General features: G+C 36.1%; 1 protein-coding gene across 1 annotated transcript in view; it reads left to right on the top strand.

The window, feature by feature from the left end:
• The window catches only part of GFPT2 (glutamine-fructose-6-phosphate transaminase 2), a gene marked incomplete at its 5' end in the record, with an annotated part of 31,220 nt that extends 11,544 nt beyond the window's left edge, over positions 1-19,676 (top strand). The window contains 12 exons of the mRNA XM_044659815.1: positions 3,838-3,917; positions 4,369-4,486; positions 7,459-7,622; positions 9,364-9,459; positions 9,560-9,657; positions 10,245-10,365; positions 11,225-11,382; positions 11,821-11,935; positions 12,862-12,989; positions 16,458-16,625; positions 18,211-18,372; positions 18,817-19,676. Coding sequence (XP_044515750.1) covers positions 3,838-3,917; positions 4,369-4,486; positions 7,459-7,622; positions 9,364-9,459; positions 9,560-9,657; positions 10,245-10,365; positions 11,225-11,382; positions 11,821-11,935; positions 12,862-12,989; positions 16,458-16,625; positions 18,211-18,372; positions 18,817-18,861 — 1,453 coding nt within the window. The remainder of the gene's footprint in view (positions 1-3,837; positions 3,918-4,368; positions 4,487-7,458; positions 7,623-9,363; positions 9,460-9,559; positions 9,658-10,244; positions 10,366-11,224; positions 11,383-11,820; positions 11,936-12,861; positions 12,990-16,457; positions 16,626-18,210; positions 18,373-18,816) is intronic.
• Positions 19,677-23,481: the final 3,805 nt, after the last annotated feature.

Below are 23,481 nucleotides of genomic sequence, written 5' to 3'. Positions count from 1 at the left end.
AATACAGATTAAACTTAAAAATGTGTCTTGCAAACATATTTGTAGATCTGATTGCTAAATATTTGCAGGCACTCTACTAGTCACATCCCACCTATTAAATTATAAATTTCTTCAGAAATTTATTTGTGTAACCCTTATGTGACATAGACTCCTACTACTATATTATCTATTTATGGGGTGCCTGAAGCCCATAGTTATAGCCATTCACCCATCATCTCTCTAGGACAGGTTGTTCAATCCAACCTGCCCTCACACAAGCAACTAATATAGTATCCCTGATGGATTCCCAACTACGCTTTGATTTTTCTCAGGGTCCTAGAGGTTAGTCTTTTGGGAAATATATTCCCAGTACTCAGCACTGTAACTTCTGGGCCCCAACTGGTGTGCTTTCTAAATCAGTCATTCACAATGATGACAACATTAAGTCTTAAATATAAAACATTAGCTTAGCAGTAAGGCAAAATCAATAATAGTCATAACATCATAGTTACTTGGTATAAAGCAAATGCATGAATAATAAATCACAGTTTCCACATAAACCCGGTTTCCCGCCAATGAATACGGTATCCATGCAAAAGAGTTGTCACAAATTTTACAGGAACCTAACGAAGAGACATGAGTGACAACAATTGATGAGCTTGGTGCAATTCAGCGGCTCTGCACAGCAGACCTCCTTGGTTCATCCATGAGTCATATGCACCACAAAAAGCCAATTCTGCTAACTGTTCTCCTTATGGTCCTTTCCATTCTCCTGATGTATCCATCAAGGTACATCCTACTCCTCTTCTACTATCAAGCTGCTAAAAAATAATTACAACAAACTCACACTTTAAGTAGATGGTATTGGAGAGCAACAAGGTAGAATTAGCTTCTCTTCCAAAGATTTTCATCCTTTCTTCAGCCAATTAATAACATCCACCATAGCAACTGAAATCCTACTGTCAGCTAACTGCCCTGACTAGGATATTCTCATTCCCTTCCTGCTGCCTTCAGAATACCTATACTGCTGAGTTTTCCCAAAACTTTCAGAGGATCAAATCAGAGCTTCCTTGTGCTTATGACTCATTTTTCTTTATGAGTTAAAATACACAGAACCCACCTTTCTGTTAGTTATGAAACAAACGGCGCTTACTTAATCATCCTAAATTGTCAAAACAGTAACATGATTTGTTACTTTGTGTTTTAACTTCTCAAACTCTAAAAATAGTCACTTGTAATTGAGTGGAAGGACCACAACATTTTGCAGTCTTGGTCATTTCTATGCCCTCAAACAAGTCCTTTTAAATTCTCCAACAGATCTTTCTGTTTGAGTCCTCATATGTAATTTTTTAAAATTTTCTATTTTTTTAAGTTCTTTCTCTACCCTTATTTGCAACTTAAGTGTTTGTAAGTAAGAAGGAAAGATATTTTATATCCTTCACAAGTTGATTTAATTCTTTTATCTTTATGCATAAATACATATCTCCCCAGAGTTCATTTTTCTGTCCATTTATGCAACAAAACTACTTACACATGAAATGGGCACAACTTTACATTTTTATGCCCAGGACTTAACTTATTGCCTTGTACAAAGGAATATGGCCTGGACCTATGTTTTCCTAGATATAGTAAACTCTGAAACGAGGTAACTTCTTTTACCAGTAAAGGTTGCCTCCTTCTTTGCAGTTTATATTTTTAGTTTCCTAGAACATTCAATTAGTTGCCTACTGTCACAAAGCCAGTGTATGCCAGAGGTAGGACTTAAATCCAGATCTTCCTGTCTTTAAGGCCAATTCTCTATCCACTTTACTATATTGCCTCTTAACCATTTACAGAATAGAAACTTAATACAATTTTGGATATATTGTTGAATTTAACAACTTTTGGAGGGAGTACATTAGAGAATCAACACCAAATGCAAATATTGTTATCTTTACTATTTTATGGGATAGTGACTACAGAGGAGAACTGATTAGTCTGGGTTCACCATTTAATAATAATAATAATTAACAATCAATTGACATTTATTAAAGGCTTCGAATGCTGAATGAATATTTGATCCTGGAGGACATAGGGAACTCCTAGAGTTGATTAAATAGGGGACTGACAGGATCTGGACTACACTTTAGGAAAATCACTATGGTGGCAGAAATCTGGGACAAATTGGAGGGGGAGAGACTTGAAGCAGGTGGTCCCACCAACAGTCTATTGCAAGAGCCCAGATGTATGAAGATAGGTGTCTGTACTACAGTGGTAGTGGGGTCAGAGGTGGGAAGGGGACATATAAAAGAAGTTGCAAAGGTGAAATCAAGAGGTCTTAGCAACATATTGGATATGGTGGAAGAGAGAAAGGAGTAAGAGATAATGAGGAATTAAGAATAAATAACAAAGGAACTGGAAGGATGGTGTTCTCCTCTATAGTAACAGGGAAGGTAGGAGAGGAGAAAGATTCACGGGGAAAGAGAATGAGTTCTCTTTTGGATATGTTTGATTTAAGATGTCTAGTAGACATCCAGTTAGAGGTATCTAAAAGGCAGTTGGAATTACTGTCACCAAAGTCTTGTTAGAGCTTTGTTGGTTGATTTTAACAGATCAAAAGGAATGTATGTGGGCTACATTCATGTGGCATCAAAACAGTGAATAGTTTATTCATGCAAGTTGCTTAGAAGCCTTCAAAACAAATATCTTACACAAAAGCTGCCTTGGAGTTCATATTACTAAAAATAATTCTTGATAGACTTTTAAATATTCGTCCTCTCTTCTACAAAGATAATTTTTTTAAAACTTCATATATTTGTTAGACAACTGAGATTTTACTCTGATAGAAAGATTTTTGGCTAAGAATTATGTGGCTGTTATGAATCCTGAATTCACTTTGAGTTACAAAGTGAAATGTTCTTTTCTCATGTGTATTCTGAAACATGGAATGGGTCTAAAAGCTGAAACTAATAAATATGAGTGTGGGTTAGATTGTTGTATTAGGGCACCATAAAATTAAAAGGATATTGGGTTGAAACTAACATTTCTCCAGATGAATATTGCCTCTAAACCAGAAAAATTGTATTGGCAACAATAAACAAACTGAGTCGAAAAATCCCTTCCCTAAGAAGTTCTGAAAGAACTGGGGGAATATTTTTTTCATATATTGAAATAAGTCGAAAGTAAATAAGACCTAGATTGGGGGATGTAGATAAGCTTGTCAAACAAAACTACTAGTATTCTTGAACTTCCATAGAAATCTAAAAGTGAATCTGACTTCTCTTATGAAATGAATTAGTGGGAGCAAGTAGGCGGTTTAGTGGGTTGAGACCCAAACCTAGAGACAAGGAGGTCCTGGGTTCAAGTGTGACCTCAGACACTTTCTAGTTGTGTGACCTTGGGCAAGTCACTTAACCCCCATTGCCTAGCCCTTACTGCTTTTTTGCCTTGGAACCAATACACAGTATTAATTCTAAGACAGAAGGTGAGGGGTTAAAAAAAAGAAATGAATTCCAAACATTCGTTATTTATCTGCTTTAGAACAGATGTGTACTATTACTGAAATCATAGATTTGTAAAGCATTTTGAATTACCTTATTGGGGCTATGAAAATATCTACATAAGGTCAAAGGGAAAAAATCCATTAGCTTTAGTGCATTGGACTGCAAGCTTTATATATGAAATAGCATTTTTATAGAACCTGAATTGGATAATGAATAGAAGGTGTTATTTCAAGCACTGTTTATCACGGTGCGGCATCCTACTCTTAGAACCAGAGCATTTTCCCCCAAATTCAAAACTTATCTTTTGTTGTCTCAGTATAACTTTTTTGCAAAATATTTTTTGTGTAATGTTATTTATCCATTGTTACATTAACAGGAGAGGGAGTCCACTGCTCATTGGAGTTCGTAGTAAATATAAACTTTCTACTGAACAGATCCCAATATTATATAGGACATGTAAGTTACTTATAAAGCATGTGAAAGTTACAACTGTTGGCCAGCTTTTTAAGACTCAGCAGATAAACTTAATGCATGCCAGCTCTTTGGGGAATACAGAAGCCTCTATGTGTGGTGAGGATGAAAATGGAAAGAGATGGAATGTGTGTGTGTGTGTGTGTCTAAAACTTCCTACTCTCATTAGGTGACCTGACAGGCATGACCTAGTTTTTCTGAATCTCATTCTGTCGTAGTTTAAATATTTCTCTAGAAAATTTTGAGATTTATGAAAAGATTCAGAATTCAATCAATGCTGAAGAAATTAATGTTTCTCCCACAGTATCAACCCCTTAAAATAAATGAATTCAAATTGAAATCGGTACCCAAACTAATGCATATTATTTCAATTTGATATTTTAATACACTGAATCGTTAGACATGAAATCAGTGAGATTATTTTATTTATTTGCAGGCAATATTGAGAATGTGAAGAATATATGTAAAACCAGGATGAAGAGACTTGATAGCTCAACCTGTCTTCATGCTGTTGGGGATAAAGCAGTAGAGTTTTTCTTTGCCTCTGATGCAAGGTAAGGCGAGACTTTGGGCTTTACTTCTTAGGACTAGCAAAGATTTCCAAGTTTTCCTGACATCATGGCTATCTTATGAATAACTAAATCTTATTATGTCTTGTGTTTTGTTTTAACCCCCTCCTAGAAGATCTATGAGATCAGGGATCTTTGTCTCTAAACTTTACATCTCCCCCAGTATTTATTTAATAAATGTTCATTGTTGTATGTCTTCTGATTCTAGCTATCCTCTCTGACTCTTACAAAATAAAGACCATTTTGTTATATGTGCTAGTTGGTAGCTTTGTATTAGCATGGTCCTTTCTCCAGAACTATATTATTATAAATCTTAAATGTATTATAAATCTTAAATGACTTCTGGCCTTGTCGCCATTTCTCTAATGATCTGTGAATGAAAGTCACTTTATTTGTGACAATATACATAGTATGTTTAACAGAAATGTTATAGATGTAATCAAGTAGCCATGGTAGCATTTGTACAATAGCTAGCTTATAATTATTAGTTTATCACCTTTAAAAATTTTAATTCCTAATTGGGAATTTAAGTAAATCCCATTTCACTTCCATTTTAGGGGGGAAGACCCCAAATGAAAATTATTGTAGAAGTACCATCCCCCTACCCCAGAAAAAAGGCAACTACATTACAAAAAAAGTCAGCTTTATATCACTCATTGCTTTTTCATTTCTTCTCTCCATTTGTCTATTGTCATTTTTTCTGCCTCTCTCTTCTTTCCTTCCTACTTCATTATTCCTGTTATTATAATAAGAAAGAAGTTTCTGGTATTGGATTACACCATACTAGTCTTTGGTTGATCTTGTTCTCTTTATCTTCAGTGGACATTCGTTTAAAAATGGGGAGATATAGGAAGATGGAGCTCAGTGAAAGAGTGCAAGTGGAAACATTTTCATTCTCCAGTGAAATTAGCTTTTCTGTATGTTTACTTCACAGGAAGTTATAGAGGGTCCAGGTAGAGGACAGGATCTTTCTTGTCTTCATAGGCATGTATAGTACATATCAGTAGGATATGTACCCTGGAATTTTTTTTTCATTTTTTAAAAGGTGAACATTTAACTCAATCATAAAGGGCATTCCTTTTATTGATCATACTAAAGAAATTAAAACTTAACCAAATTTAATTTTTAAATTAAAAACTAAGCTTATTTTTAAGAATACAGACTTTGGAAAGAGCTTTTAATATGATTCTTTTTCATGAAATTTTAAAATTAATATTTATTTCCTCTCCTTCCCACATTCCCCCACCCCCATATCCACTGGAAGAAAATGAAAAAGAAATTTTTTCTAACAAATTTGCATAGTGAAGCAAAACAAACTCCCACACTGGCCATGTCCAAAGATTTGTGTCTCATTCTGCATATTGAACCCATTGCTTCTGTGCCAGGAGATGAGTAGAATTCTTCATCATCATTCTCATGGAATCATGGTTGGTCATTACATTCATCAGAGTTCTTAAGTCTTTCAAAGTTGTTGTAGTAGTATATAATGTTGTCATAGCATAAATTGTTCTTGTGACCCTGCTCACTTCACTCTTCATCAATTTATATAATCTTTCCATTTTTCTCAGAAGCTGTTTCATCATCTTTTATAGCACAATAGTATTCAATTACATTCATTTACCATATTTTTCACCCATTCCCCAATGTAGAACAATCCTCTTAGTTTTCTGTTCTTTGCCATTAGAAAAAGTGCTGCTAAAAATATTTTTGTGTATATGGGTCCTTTTCCTTTTTTTGATCTCTTTGGAGGTGTTGCTGGGTCAAAGAATATGTTTAACTTTTTATGGTTTTGCAAATTGCTTTCCAAAATGGCTGAATGAATTCACAGTTTTCCTCTCAACTACTACCAACTGATAAATTGTCAAAAGATATGGACAGGTAATCCTCAGTAGAAGAAATCCAAGCTATCAATAGCTACATGGGAAAATACTCCAACACTAATCATTAGAAAAATGCAAATTAAAGCAACTCTGATATATTGCATTACACTCATGAGATTAATAAAATACACCTCCCCCCAAAGACCTTCTTTTAATAAACTTTTCTTTTACCACCAAAATACATACACATCTTTTTTGGTTTTGCTAAAAAAATTCATCTTTCTAACTGGACTTTCCTGTCCTATCCCTGCAATTAGCCATTAAGTGCCAGGTTTGACAAACTGGTAACCACAGGTGCATCCTTTCAAAATTTCAAATTTTAGCTCTCTGCCTTCCTTACCATTACCAGGCAAAGTCCCAGGGCCACATACGTATCCCCTGAGCCATAGAAAACAAAGTGACCAGAGAAGTCAACAGAAAAAAAATCTAATTAAATTTTCCCCTGACTCTGCTTCAGCCTAATAGAGTATAAGAGCAAGAGGCAGATTCCTAGGAGTAGGAAGAAGGAAAAAAAGATAACCCACTTGATTCTACTAGAAAATGGGTTTATGGGCACTGCCATGCAGAAGCACTATCAGAGCCAGTGAGGCAGTACCATAGCAAGAGTCTAGAAGAAGGTCATGGAGGAGCCAAAGAACATGAGGTGACCAAGTAATTAGATTTATCTTTTTCTTCCTTCTGCATCAGAACCTCACAAAAGTGGCAGAACAGAAGCAAGTAGGAAATGGAGCAAGGAAGCAGAAGTAGTACTGGCTATAATTACCAGGGAGCCCCCAAACCTGGAAAAACAACCCCAGTTCCCAAGCATCTCCACCGTAACAAAAGGGTTTCTGGACACTAGGCTGTGTCTGAATATACCCAGAACACTACACTCCATTTGTAAACCTGTGGTTCATCTTCTAGACAGTCTCCTCTCTACATTAGAATATTTCTCTCCCAAATTTTATTCTTATTTCTATATTTTCCTTAAAAACAGTGCTAATGGGGCACTGCTTTTTTTTTCCCAGTGAGTAACTGAATTAAGCAGCACTTGTTCTGAGATATTAGAGTTCTGAAGCCTATTTCTCTTCTTTTTAGTGCTATTATTGAACATACCAACAGAGTAATTTTCCTTGAAGATGATGACATTGCAGCAGTGGCTGATGGGAAACTCTCTATTCATCGAGTGAAACGTTCAGCTAGCGATGATCCATCTCGAGCCATCCAGACTTTACAGATGGAATTACAGCAAATTATGAAAGGCATGTATATTAGCTAAAGTCCCACACATCTACCCTGATTAATGATTTGGTATATTTTACATATATCCTTCCTGAATAACACATGATATTAGGATTATTAGAGGACAAGGCTCAGAAGAAATAGTGTAAGGCCTTTTTTTCCCTCCATATAACTCCCAAGTGCTCATGGGAAAAATAAGCCACAAAACAGCCTTTTTTATTGCTTCTGGAATTCTCTTCTAAGCTGTTAAAATAGAACTTGGGGCCAGCTAGGTATCACAGTGGATAATGTCAGGCCTGAAGTCCAGTAGACCTGGGTTCAAATCAGGCCTCAGACACTTCTTAGCTATGTAACCCTGAGCGAGTCACTTAACCTCAGTTACTTAGTCCTTCTGCTATTCTGCCTTGGACTTGAACCCTAGTATCAATTCTAGGACAGAAGGTAAGAGTGTTGGGTTTTTTTGTTTGTTTGTTTTTTAAACTCTTACCTTCCGTCTTGGAATCAATACTCTGTATTGGTTCCAAGGCAAAAGAGTGGTAAAGGTTAGGCAATGGGAGTTAAGTGATTTGCCCAGGGTCACACAACTGGGAAATGTCTGAGGCCAGATTTGAACCTAGGACCTCCTATCTCTAGGTCTGGCTCTTAATCCATTGAGTTACTCAGCTGCCCCCAGTAAAAGTTTAAAAAAAAAAACAAAGAAATGGAACTTGGAACTTTGCTTTAACCTAAGTCTCTTAGGCAAACACCCTCCATATAAGCAGCAAGGTACAGTGGAAAAAAATCACTGAGTATAAAATCAAAAGCTGAAACTCAAATTCCAATGCAGCTGCTTACTATAGAAATGGCCTTGGGAAAGTCACTAAGCCTCTCTCTGGTTCTTAGTTTCCTTATTTTAAATGGACTCTAAGTTATTTTCTACCTCTAAATCCTACTCCTCTTGCTTTTATATTGTTTTTCCATGCCTAAGTTTGATAAAGATTTCTATCCTTCTTTTCAAAATATTAGCTGTAACTTTCTTTCTCTGCTTCAAGATTTCTAGATGTATATTTTATTATCTTAATCATGTGATATTTTCGTGCAATATTTTCTCATTCCTAATTTTTTAATAGTTATGATGCAGATTGTTAAAATGAAAAGTATTGAAGAATTAGAAAACAAAATGCTATATTCAGAAATGGTATTTGAGTGGGTCTTTAAAGGACAGGAAGGAATTTAGCAGTTGAGAAGCTAGGTACCTCGTCATGATGACTGTAATCTGTACCACTAGAGAGGCTGGGGCTATGCTTGGGACTTCTGAGCTGCAAAAGAGTTAAAGTTGATTTAATGGCTACACTAAGTCTTGGAGCATATTCTACTAATATGTCTTATACATGCTTATGAGATGAGAAGCATCCTACCCTTACCTGAACTCTCCTTCTCCAAATAATTAAACAATGGAGCTCTGGGCTCCTCAAGGTTTCCAGGTTCCAAATAAGGGAGAGGCAAAGGCCTGGACCATCCTGGGGTTCTAAATCAGGAGACATGCTCTATGTTCAGCACATACTAATAAGGAATTTTTTTTTTATTTTCTTGGGCATACTTACTTCGTTCTTAAATGTGTGTGATTTAGGAGAATTGTTCTTGGTTCTTTTTTGTCTCAACTAAGATCCTAAATTGTTGGTCCCCTTTATCATCAACATCAATATAAAAATTTCTTTCCTGATAGAATTAAAATTAGGAAAAATTATTTGTTAAAGACTATCCCTGTTTGTTTGTTTCTAGGTAACTTCAGTGCCTTTATGCAGAAGGAAATCTTTGAGCAGCCAGAATCTGTTTTCAATACCATGAGAGGCCGAGTGAATTTTGAGACAAATACAGGTGATCTAGATATTTCATAATAAAAATTATAATTACAACCTTCAATACTGGACATAATCATTTAAGTAAGAGAATTGGCTCTGATTTTTGTGTTCTATAGTTTTGTTAGGTGGCTTGAAAGATCACTTAAAAGAAATAAGAAGATGCAGACGTCTGATCATCATTGGCTGTGGAACTAGTTATCATGCTGCAGTTGCTGTAAGTCACCATGACAAAAATTAGAATAAGAAATTATTCTCAAATAATTATTCTCTGAAAGAATCAATGGAGTCCAAAAGCACACCAAAGCATTTTTTAAATTTTGTTTATTTTTCTTGGGTTATTTTTGGGGAGGATGGTCTATGTTTTCTTTGTCAATATGACTAAAATGGAAATATGTTTTGAATGACAGTACATGTATAATCTATATCAACTTGTTTGCCTTCTCAATAATGGGGGAGGAGAAAGAAAGAAGGCAAAAATTTGGAACTCAAAAAATTTTAAAAGATATTAAAATTGTTTTTAAATGTAATTGAAAAAATGTTTAATAAAAAATTAATCTCTGAATTTCCTTCAATATATGGCATCGGATCCTAGTCACATAAGCAAAAATACATTTCCTTCCATCCATTCCCTTGGCTTATCACTGCAAAATTGAATCAGTCCCTTTCTTGGATGTCATATTAACTACACTTAAGTAAAATCAGTGTGGCACAGGCACAAATTAATTATTAGATTTTGCATCAAAAGTAGCCTCTATCATTTGATTTCAATTCTTGAGGTTAACACATTATTTTTACTTTTAGACGCGGCAGGTGCTAGAAGAACTGACAGAATTACCTGTGATGGTTGAACTTGCTAGTGACTTTCTGGACAGAAATACACCTGTTTTCAGGGATGATGTTTGTTTTTTTATAAGCCAGTCGGGTGAGTGTTGTCAGTGTCATGATTTGTTAATAATTATTTAAGCACACAAATTTAATAGGCAAGGACCTCTCATTTGTTGGCTTTGGTCACTTTCATTTTCCATTTTGAGCCGTGAATCACATGAAAGCACACACATGTGCATATGTGTGCACACATGCATCCATAACATATCAAGAACTTTAGAATGGCAAATTTTCCTTTTATTTCCCCTGGCTGAGGCTATACCGCATTACACAGAACATTGTGCTCGAAATGGGCATATGTAGCTTAGCAAAGCATCAGGATCGTGGAGTCATTGCTTTATAACTAAGCAAATACCCAGCAATGCATGCTTAGCCCAAAGATGTGCAGAACCTCCACAGTTTATAGATCAGGCAAATGGGCATTAGGCAGTATTCTGTAGGAGTGGTAGTCAGTGTGGTATTGTGGAAAGAGCAAAGGACTGGGAATCAATCCTGAGTTACGGTCCAACATCTGCCACTACGTAACCTTCTTCAAGTTACTCTTTCCTAGGTCCTAGTTGATACCTAATTTTCCTTGTCTGTGAAACAAAGTGATTGTATATTGCTCAGCTTCATTTCAGTTATGATATAAAGAAAATCCACAGAAGGGTGCTCCTTTCATATATGGGACTGACTGGTTGGTCCTAGAATCTTATTCTAAGGAATTCTGACTTTTTACACTTTGAATCTAACTGGGAAATAGTATGGGAACATGAACATTCTCGTAGTAAATGTATTATCTCTAAATATTGCATTAGATCAAAGTAAGTTTCATGCATGAGTCATATAGAATAAAAAATCCTAAGTGAAATACTTTTGCATATGAAGTGTTGATGTGAAATGGTCTTACTTTGCAGGAGAAACAGCTGATACAATTATGGCTTTGCGATATTGTAAGGATCGCCGAGCTCTAACTGTTGGTATTACAAACACAGTGGGGAGTTCCATTTCCAGAGAGACTGACTGTGGTGTACATATCAATGCAGGGCCTGAGATTGGTGTGGCAAGCACAAAGGTAATGACCGTTCATTCCGGCTCTCGTATCTTTCTTTGGTTTTTATTATTTTATTCTTTTCTGATTAATCAAAGTCTGGGACAGGAAGACATCCTAAATGTTTGATCGATGAGGCGACTAATTTGTGTTAACGGTTCTGTTAACCATGAGAATTGGATATTACTTTAATACCATTTTCTTAGAGACCATGGCATAATAAAATTTTAAAAGCTGAACCTAAGATATTGGAAAATCTAGATTTTAATTCTAGCTCCATTATATGACTTTAGGCAAGCCAGTTTTCCTGTCTTGTATCATTTTCTTCATATCTAAAGTAGATATGATAATATTAGATCTGTTTATCTCATAGAGTAGTTTTGAAGACAAAATTAGGGTAATGTGTTGCACTTGACTATAAATCCTTATGCAAATGTGAGGTGGTATTCCTGTTATCTACAGGCTTACACCAGTCAGTTCATCTCCTTAGTAATGTTTGGCCTGATGATGTCTGAAGACCGAATTTCATTACAAAGCAGGAGACAAGAAATCATCAATGGACTAAGATGTTTACCTGGTACGTTAATTATATTTAAAACATTTTAAAATTTCCTGTCATATTTGTGAACAAACTTTGGAAATCAAATTTTTAGACGTGGGCAGCTAGTGGGAAGGGCAGGTAGGTGGCACTGTGGCTAGAGCATCAGATCTCGAGGCAGGAAGACCTGATTTCACATATAACTTCAGACACTTTCTAGTTGTATGACCATGGGCAAGTAACTTAACCCTGTTTGCCTCAGTTTCTCATCTGTAATAAAAAGACCTGGAGAAGAAAATAGCAAACCATTCCAATATCTTTGCCAAGAAAATCCCAAATGGGGTCCTAAAGAGTTAGACACAACTGAAATAACTGAGCAATAACATCAAATTGGGAATGTGGGAGGGTTTACTAGTATACTGCCATCAAATTAGTGGGCATGCTCTCTGACTCACCTCCCAGAGCTATCTCTGGCCATGTACAGCTAGAACTAAGCTCACATTCAGACCACTCCAGTAGATCTCTACCCAAGTATAGAATAGGGCTAAATTCCCATCCTCTTTCTAACACTAGCCTCATGCAAGACATGGACAAAGGTTGAGGGTTTTCTTTCTGTTACAAGGCAGGAGGAAATGAGTTTATTTTTAAATATAATCCTCTTTAGGTGAAGACTACACTTGAAATTTCATTTGAAGTGATGTTTTTAATACTATAGAATACATAATAAGGAAATCACTTTGTTAATATAAATCCCAGATTTGTCATGACAGATTTTAGTTTCACAGGCAAAATTTTTCTGATTTTTCCATAATGTGATCCTAAATCATGTTCGAAATAATAATAAAAAAGACCAAGTTCATCAAAGTGTTATTGATTTCTTTACAATTTCAAATTGCCACAATTTTTCAATTAGCAGCATTTAGAGAAATATGAATAATATTTTTCCTTTTCTCTGCATATTCTAGAAATGATTAAAGAAGTTTTGTCTTTGGATGAGAAGATCCATGACTTGGCCCTGGAACTTTATAAGCAACGATCACTTTTGGTGATGGGCCGTGGATATAACTATGCTACTTGCCTGGAAGGAGCTTTGGTAGGTCTTCTTGGTTATAGGTCTTTTTCTTCCTCTAAGCATATAACACTTTCAGTATGATGCTTCATACCACTTTGTATTTATTGATTGGCTGTCCAAATGATTCCCTTGAGTTCTTTTGGTTTCGAAAGTGTTGAAGCAGCAGCTGCTGTTAAAAATGCTAATCCCTCCATGTTTTCTTATCTTGGGGTCATTGTTTTGGAACTGGAAGAGACTCCTGAAGACTTGTAGGTCAACTCCTTCATTTGATATCTCCAAATACTTAGCTGGACTGATAAATGATAAATACAATTTCAACGAGTACTTGGGACTATAGTAGGCCATAGTTCTTAGTACATGCTGTGATACTATGTGGAAAATTCAGGAAATATCTTATCCATAGTGTAGGGGGAAACATAGTGAAATAAGATGGCAGATCATTCTGGTGCTATCAACCCAAAGTCACTATTCTGTAGGATATATCCAAAACTAGTAGTCATGAGCCAGGGTAACATGGCTCTTGTGTTCACATTTGGCAGAAAGACAAAAGGTAACCTTAGATACACACGATGAGATATTCTTTTCATCAAAGTACCACCAGATGTATATGTCTTAGCATTAAGTGATGAATAAAGGTGACTGGAGAGACACAGATCCAGGGTTCTAAGAGCTTAGATTGTAAGAGTGCCCTCATACAAGCTAGCATGGGACACATACATACAGTTTAAGAACATTAAAATTAAAGATAGCAATCAACAAACATTTATTAAGCACTATGCTATATGGATTATATGTTGTTATATAGATGGGATTAATACTTTGATGGTGTTCTTAATATGAATACCCCAAATCTGAATGCAAACCCCTCAGTGTCTTCTTATCTAGAATCATTGATTTGGAACTAGAAAAGACCCTAGAGGTCCTCTCTTCTAAACCCTTTATTTCATAGATGAGGAAACTGAGGCAAAAAGGTTAAGTGACTTACTCAAGGCCAGAGAGATAGTAAACATGATTGCTATCCTTATCTCTCTAAAAATCTTCCATAAAGGATTTGTCCAATTTGGAAGAGGCCTTCCTTGGATTATTTATCATCTCCAGGGTATTGATGCAGCATTTGGGAGGTCAGATTGTCATTTCTCATTCCTACTATATAACTGTTCCACTTCCTTTACCCATTGGATGTGTCTCAGTGATATCATTTATTCTACTTATCAGATGCTTAAGTTTTCTTAACTAAAATGCCAAAGTATAGACACACTTACCATGTGTCTTTATATAACCACTTTTTAACCCTTTGGAGATTTTTACATCGTATTTTGCCCCTTAGTATCACTGGAAGGATGTTAGTGTTAAAGAGATTGGTGTTTGCATCATTGAGCAGTTTGGTATCATTGAAAGCATGACACAGTTTCTCAAATGCCCTTATTCAAATGATTCAGACTGACCTCCTGCTCAGTTCTGGGAACAATTTACTGTCTATCTACCAATGCCTGTCCTAGATAAGTGGTGATGGACTCTCTATCCACCTTTATTCCATTGTTTGTATAATCTGCATTACTCTTTTTTTGCAATTACATGTAAAAACAATTTTTTACATTTCCTTTAAAATTTTGAGTTCCAAATTCTCTCTCCTTCCCATCCTCCCCTCAATGATAAGGCAAGCAATTTGATATGGGCTATACATGTGCAATCATGCAAAACATATTTCCATTTTAGTCATGTTGGTAAAGAAAACACAGACCCAAAAAACTTCACAAAAAATAAGCTAAAAAATAATATGTTTCATTCTGCATTCAGATTCCCAGCAGTTCTTTCTTTGGAGATGGATAACATTTTTCATTATAAGTCCTTTGGAATTGTCTTAGATCTTAATATACATTATTCTTAAACTTTGTGTTTTTCTTCAGTGTGGATGGTTAAGCTAATTTCTTGTTTATTGCTATGTATTTCATTTAGAGGTAGTATAATTAAAATTATCTCAGAGATATATTAAATTATAATTATTTATTAGTAAAAGAGAAAGAAAGAAAAATATCATTAGGTCACCCTAAATACCAAAGTCTCTAGCTGCTTTTACACATCTTTAGCTCCCAGTCCCCAGTTAAAATGACAGGGGGAGGGGGAGCCAGCAAGTCAGATGGCCTGGCCAGAAATATTGCACAGCCATAGAAAAATTTGAGAAGTTTGCACAGGTTAGTAACTCTGGGATCATAGTTCCAAATTGTTTTCCATAATTGTTGTGCCAATTTACAGTCCCATGACTCTATAAAATGTGCCTATTTTTTTTTTTTTGCCATTTCCCCAACATTTTAATTTTCCTTTTTTTTGTCAACTTTGCCAATATGAATGGGTATGAGGTAGTACCACAGGCTTGCTTTGATTTACATTTCTCTATTGATTTAGAACATTTCTTGTTATGGCTATTTTTTTAAACCCTTACCTTCTGTCTCAGAAGCAGTACTGTATATTGGTTCTAAGGCAGAGGAACAGTAAGGGCTGGGCAATGGGAGTTAAGTGACTTGCCCAGGGTCACACATCTAGGAAGTATCTGAGCCCAGATTTGAACCTAGGACCTCCTGTCTCTAGGCCTGACTCTCAATCTACTGAGCCACCTAGCTGCCCCCTGTTATGGCCATTGATAGCTTAGATTTCTTCCTTAGAAAACTGTCTTTTGATATCCTTTGACCCATTTTCATTGAAGCCTCTTGTGCTTATTAATTTGAATCAGTTCCTTATATATCTTGGAAATGTGACCCTTATCAGAGGAACTTGCTGCAAATCTTTTTCCCATTGATCAATTTCCCTTTGAATTTTTACTGAATTGGTTTTGTTTCTGAAAAAGCTTTTCAATGTCATATGATCAAAATTGTCCATTTGATCTTCTTTGATTTTCTGTATCCCTTCTTTGGTTATGAACTCTTCGACAATAGCCATAGTTCCAAAAACCAGTTTCTTCTTGCTTCTCTACTTTGTCACATTTCCCTTTTTCAAAGAAAGAGAAGACCTTATTGTATATTTTCAACAGACTTTCTGAAATGCTTCTTATGTACCAAAGCATCAACTGTCTGCATATTCAAGAAGGTTACTATAATAATTACATTAGTTTTCTGTTTAATGATTTCATCCATGTTACTTAGCCAATAATCTATAAACATTTATTAAAATTTTAAAAGGAGAATTTGAGGAATGTTCTCTAATATACTCTGATCAGGTGACCCAATTTTTTTGATAATTTAAAATAGGATTATATATACTTTGAAGTTATTAAAAAAATAACGAGGTTAGAAATAGAATGAAAACAATTAATGCTACAAAAGGGAACTCACTTTATAGAAATGAGGTGGGGTTGTCTAAAGGAAATAACAATGTTGGACTAGTCTGAAATAATAGTATATGATTTTAAATTATTGGTGCCTTAAACAAAGGAAATATGTGACAGGTGGTTAATTGAAATATAATATTCATTTTTCTTTTATATTCACTTAATAGAAAATCAAAGAGATCACATATATGCACTCAGAAGGCATCTTAGCGGGAGAGCTGAAACATGGACCCTTAGCCCTAATAGATAAGCACATGCCAGTTATCATGGTCATCATGAAAGATCCTTGCTTCACTAAATGTCAGAATGCCCTGCAGCAGGTCACTGCTCGACAGGTAAGTAATTACAGATTCTACCATACACTGAGTTTACATTTGTTCCGTCCTTCACATGGGAACATGGCCTTGCTAATGCTCTCTCTGGTGATTTATTTTGAAATGGACTGAAATGAACCGTCTACACACTCTCCCTGTCCTCTTTATTGGAATAACAACATACATTTGGGGAATGACTAACCAAGGTTAGGGATGCAATCTGTCAAGATGCAAAAATAGAATATCTGCTTAAAATGTGGCACTGTGTCTCGGGAAGTGCTTTTGCTAACAAATTATTCTACAGCCCGTTAAGAACTCATAAACAAAGTAACTAGATTCAGATTTCACCAGTTTAGGCACACAAGATAAATTATGGCTACGTAAGGGGACTTCCCCTCAGTATGTCAACTTGGGTTTGACATGTGAAGCTTTTACAAATTTTACAAATTTTACAAATGTGGGTGAAACCCAAAAAGAGGTTATATTTTATAGAGTAAAAAGACAAATGCCCCGAATTTCAATAGACATAAAAGCAATAGAAGGGATAGAGTTTAGCAAGTAAATATGAATCTTGTCAAAGATGCATGGATTTTGAGTGAGGGAACTGGTATTGGTGTCAAAATGGGGTTCAAATCCCAGCTTTCCTGCTTGCTATCTGGATTACTCTAAGCAAATCCTTTCTTTGAGCCTCAGAAATCTATTCTATAAAATGAAGGGCTTATATCAGAGGAAAGAAAATGGGGTGTAAGGGGAGGTGAGGCACTAAATGTGTTAGTAAGGATATTTTGAGGACATGTCAGGAAAGATGGGAAATTGAAACCCAAGAAGTCCCTACACACTGAAAGATGTCTGATTATTTTTTCCCATAAATAGAACTGCAGGGGGCAAAACCACAGTAATAGCCATGTCAAATTTAACTTAAAAGAAATTGAGAGTAAAGAAGGAAGGAAGGAAGGAAGGAAGGAAGGAAGGAAGGAAGGAAGGAAGGAAGGAAGGAAGGAAGGAAGGAAGGAAGGAAGGAAGGAAGGAAGGAAAGGAGGGAGGGAGGGAGGGAGGGAGGGAGGAAGGAAAGAGAAAATATGCTTCAATTTGCACTGAGTCTATCCACTCTCTATCTGAAGATAGATAGTATATTTCATCACAAGGCCTTTGGAATTCTGGTTTGTCATTATATTGATTAGAGATACTATCTTTCAAAGTTGCTTATCTTCATAATATTGCTCTTGTTTACATTATCCTTCTGGTTCTGTTCTGGAAGGAAGGAAAGGAGGGAGGAGGAAGGGAGGGAAGAAGGAGGAAGGGAAGAATATAGGAAGGGAGGGAGGAAAGAAGGAAGGAAGAAAGGAGGAGAGGAAGGGAGGAAGGAGGAGAGGAAGGGAGGAAGGAGGTGGAGGAGAGAGGGAAGACATTTCTTAAGTTCCTCCTATCTACTAAGTACTACTTGAAGCTGTGTGGATACAAATATGAAAAGCAAGACAGGCCTTGGTCTCAAAGTGCTAACATTCTAATAAGAGAAACAACATACAAAAAGGAACTACATTTTATATTTAGGGTGTCTGCTGCTAGTAGAAAAAGGTGTTCATGGTATCATTTATATTTGTTTTAGGGTCGACCAATTATATTGTGTTCAAAGGATGATACTGAGAGCTCAAAGTATGCATATAAAACCATCGAACTGCCACATACAGTTGATTGTCTCCAAGGAGTCTTGAGTGTTATTCCTTTACAGCTCCTTTCATTCCACCTGGCTGTTCTCAGAGGATATGATGTAAGTCTAATCTATTCTTAGATTTCCCAATTAGGGCAGTTAGGATGATGGCACTCGTTAATGCCTTTCTCTTCAGGCAGAGAGGAAATGGTCTACTTATAAGATTGAGGCAGTGATTCTATTAAAGTTATTGTATTAGACTTAAATTTTTGAAACTCTTCTCTGGTTTTTCAAAGATACTTTTGGCATCAAAATCTATATCGTAATGGGTCTTAAGTACCTATATTTTAGGACACGAACCATGTTCTTCCAATAGAAAGAACATTCAGTGATGGTCTTTTGCATAAACAATATTGTGGTAATAACTAGAATTTCATTTGCTTTTGAATTAAGAGTTATAGGAGAGGACTGTTAATATATTTCCATGACTTTCTGCCATGCTAATATGTAGAGTAGATTGCCATAATATGTTATCTACTATGACCCTATGATTTCTCTTTCTAGGTGGACTTTCCTAGAAACCTGGCTAAATCTGTAACTGTGGAATGAGAACATGAGATTTGAGAGATATACATTCGTCACCCAAGTATTGCAAAGCTCTTCAAACTCTAATGTTTGTAGGTTACATGCCTGTCAATAGAATGAGAAGATAAACTGGAAAGAGAATATGTCCTAGAGTACAATGTTTAATTGCAGCTTTAAAAGCTCTCGATGTGCCTTGTACCCAAGTGCTTTTGCTTATAGCAAATACTGTTTCTAGATGTCCTGGAATTGCCAAAGGAGAAGGAAAATCATTGTTTACATATGGTATACAGGATGAACTTTTCTACTACTGTGCAATATATATATGTATGTATGTATGTATGTATACAGCTCTCTTCAGAGTAACTGTGAACATTTTTTTAGCCAATACTTTAGTTTTAAAAGACAAAGTATTTATATCTACAATTGTATAGCTTCTAAGTTATTTTTTTAGTATTTTGCTTGTCCATAGCAGTGGTATTGCCCAGCCTGTAAATCCTAAATGTGCACCAGGTATTTGTTTGTTTGTGAGCACGATCCACTAAGGTGTAATTCACAACATAGCTTTGAATGGAAAAGTGTCACTTCGCTTCCCTTCTTCCTTGACCTAGATCTCTACCACGTCTCATACCATTGCAAAGCTCCCGTATCTTTTTGTCATTCTTTGGCAATTTCCCTACTACCTATCGCTGAATTTCCTCAAGTTCTCAAACTTCAGTCTTACCTAACAATAGTTCTCCCAAAGCCAAAGCAATGTTTTGGTTCACTAAACTGCTTGAAATGATTTCCTTTAGAACAATTTCAAGTGGGCTACCTTGCTCTCTATTTATAAGAGTGTACAATTAAATTACTATGCAATCAAAATAAAGATATTGCAATTTTTTTCCTTGTGTGGTCTTTTACCCGGTTCTTTTTGTACCTTTAAAACAAGGGATGCAAACAGCATCTCTGGGAGTTGGATAGAACCCTTTCCCAGGGACTTTTCTAATAAAGGTTTTGTGGGCTGTGGATACTCACAGCATAAAAATGAGAACTTTCTTGGGGAGAAATAAGACTTCATTCACCTGAATGTGGGCCTTACAACATGGTGGAGCAGACTGAGAGAGAGCACTCTTGGATCATGCAATAGCTATTGGCCAGCAATCTTATTACTAACAGGGAGATGGGATGGGGATGGAAATAGCCAATTATTTCTCTACATCTGTATATATCAGCTCTAGAACTCTTCTTTCTCCTGGACTATTGCCATGTCTGCATTTTTTTAAAATATCTAAACTTTAAATCAGGTTGTTTTGCTAATAGGAATGATAACCAAAGTTAGCTCAAAACTGACACATCAAGAATCATCCCAGGTAAGCAGGAACACAGACAGATCTGCCACTGTGTTATCAAAAGCTCCCATTGTGCAATAGAAAGAAGACTAATCCTAAGTCCTAACCCAGCTCTGACACTAACCAGTGATGGAACGTCCAGTAAGTCATCCCACTTTTCTGATCCTCTAAATATACAGAGAATTTTCACCCTGCCTAGGTCAAGTTATGAGGCTGAAGTGAGAGAATGCGTAGGAAACCATTTTGTAAACTATAAAACATGGTGCACATTGCAAAAATCACTATTATTTGTACCCTACGTCCTACCAGTCACTTCGCTTCATCACTGCCATTGGGGGCATGAATGAGAGACTTTACTATATATCAGCATTTACAAATGGTCACAGCATTCTGTGAGGGCTGAAAAGAACTGAGGTTCTATACTTCATCTGTATCCTTCATGATCCAGATCCAACAATTTCTCCATGAACATATTTCTGACTTCTCCAGCCAAAAAGGATCTTTCCCTCCTCTAAAGTGACTGCACCATTTTATGACATTTATTACATCCTGTTTAGTACCATAGTTATTTGTATACAAGTTTTATCTTCCTTAGCAGACTATATGATCCATTTCTTTTCCTTCTTCCAGACATGTAGCACAAGTCGAACTAATGGACAAGAGAGTGTAACTATTATCTAATGCGACCATTGAAGATGAATACCACATCAGTTAAATGGAATTCTAAAAATAATTTTTGCTCCAAAAATCATATAAATATTAAATATCTACACAGGGAGAGAGATTCCCTATAGATTTTCCAAGTGTTTCTATTTGTGGATGTTATACAGATTGCATTAAGCCTCAGTACATTATAGGACTTCTTTGGTGAGATCCTACACATTTGTAAAATGTATCCTTCTATAGGAATATTAACTAAAAACATTTCTGGGAAATTGGCAGTAAGAGGTTACCTGGGATCCTGACTCTTCATGATCTCTGGCAAAGGTAACAATAGAAATTCCAGTTAGACAAATATGGATATCTCAGAGAAATCTAGAACTCCTGTGAAATGTTAATACCATACTGTCAGAATTAAAGGGCACATTCTTCCAATCTATTAACAATCAACAAAGTAATTTTTTCAGGAAATGCATTTCATAAGGTGGTTTGAGAGTTTGTTGGGAAGTGTCTTTTTTTTTCTGTGAAAGGAAGTAAGAAAAGAAGGAAGGAACCAAGTACAGATGACTTTTTTAAAGTTTTAGATTTAAAGGGGTAAGGAGATATGACAATATTAGGGAACGTAAGATCAAGGGAGGTTTTTTTTTTAATGAGTTAATCATTCCATTTATTTATTTATGCTTCTTTTAATTAATTAATCGATTGATTTAGAGTCTTTTTCCATGGTTATATGATTCATGTTCCTTCTCTCCTCTCCTCCCCTCCCCCTCCACTGGGTTTTACATGTGTCATTGATCAAGACCTATTTCCATATTATTAATATTTGCAATAGAATGATCATTTAGAGTCTATGTCCCCAATCATATCCCCATCAAACCAGGTGATCAAGCAGTTGTTTTTCTTTGGTGGTTCTACTCCCACAGTTCTTTCTCTGGATGTGGATAGCGTTCTTTCTCCTAACTAAGGAAGGGTTTTTTGTTGTGTTTTTTTAATTGAAAATTTTTATCTAATTAATTGTTTTAGAATATTTTCCCATGGTTACATGATTCATGTTCTTTCCCTTCCTCTCACCCTCCCATAGCCAATGAGCAATTCCACTGGGTTTTACATGTGTCATTGATCAATACCTATTTTCATATTATTAATAATTGCATTAGAGTGATCTCTTAGAGTTTACGCCCCTAATCATGTAAGGAAGGGTTTTTTTAAAGAAGGAGGTAGAATAGAAATATTTGTAGGCCCCAGGGAAGAAGCCATTAGTTGAAGAGAGGTTAAGTCTGAAGGTAATGATGAAAGTGACAGCAATTTGTTGAAGAAGATGAAAAAAGGGGCAGCTGGGTGGCTAAGTAGAGAGAATATTGAGCCTAGAATCAGAAAGATCTGAGTTCAGATACAGATGTTTACTAGCTGTGTGACCCTGGGTAAGTTTCTTAGCCTCTAACTGTCACATCTATCTTAGTCTCCTCAATCACAAAATGGAGATTATAGGGAGCAGCTGGGTGGCTCAGTGGATTGAGAGCCAGGCCTAGAGATGGGATGTCCTAGGTTCAAATTTGGCCTCAAACACTTCTCATCTATGTGACCCTGGACAAGTCATTTAACCTCCATTGTCTGGCCCTTACTGCTCTTCTGCCTTGGAACCAATACACAGTATTGATTCTAAGATGGAAAGTAAGTTTGTTTTTTGTTTTTGTTTTTGTTTTAATGGGGAATATAAAACTATCTACCTCACATGGGTGTTGCGAGGATCAAATAAGATAATATTTTTTTTTTAAGTACTTAGCACATTGCCTGGCATACAAGGGTGCTTAATAAACATTTCTTTTCTTCCTTTCTTCCCCTGGTTACTCCCTTTTTCACTACCTTAAGAGTCTCTAACATTTCTCCTTCTTTTCCAGGCTCAATAGTCACTTTTCCATTTCCTTTGCTGGTGCCTCATCCTCTTCTTCTTAACCTCTTAATGTGTATGTTTTCTAAGTGTTTGGTCTTTGTTCTCTCTTTCAATTCTCTCTCTCTCTTAGCATTTACATTCACTCATGAAGAGAATGAGATTCTCCTCTGTGAAGACGACTTCCAACTTTCCATTTCCTGTCCTGACCTCTCTCCTGCATTCCATATCTGTACTTCTAAAATGCCTTCAGAATATTTCTACATGGCTGCCCCATAAGCACTGCAAATTCAACAAGTACAAACATTAAATTATTATCATTGAGGCATCCAGGTGATTCAGTGGATAGAGAATCAGATTTTGAGATAGGTAGTCCTGAGTTCAAATTTGACCTCAGACACTTCCTAGCTGGGTAACCCAGGGCAAATCTTTTAACCCTCATTGCCTAGTCCTTAGTTCTCTTCTGCCTTGAAACCAATACTTAGTATCAATTCTAAGACAGAAGGTAAGGGTTTTTTTTTTTAAATCATTTTCATCACAAAATCCTATACATGCATATCTCATTATATCAACTTATCCAGATACCAGTGGGAGCTAGATCCAGAAGAGGACCCTTTCTTTCTCCTTTCCTTTATCCAGCCACTCACAATCCATCTGGACACTGGAGGTCCTCTCAGTGTCCTTCTACCCCATCCTTCCTTCCAGTGCATCCTCCCCCATACTGACTAGACGTTGACCCTCCCATCCCTACCTCTACAGAAAAGAACC

This window comes from Gracilinanus agilis, chromosome 2 (genome assembly GCF_016433145.1).
Source record: "Gracilinanus agilis isolate LMUSP501 chromosome 2, AgileGrace, whole genome shotgun sequence".
Classification (NCBI taxonomy): Eukaryota; Metazoa; Chordata; class Mammalia; order Didelphimorphia; family Didelphidae; genus Gracilinanus; species Gracilinanus agilis.
Note: the sequence above shows the minus strand (reverse complement) of the source record. Positions and strands in the feature narration are given on the sequence as shown.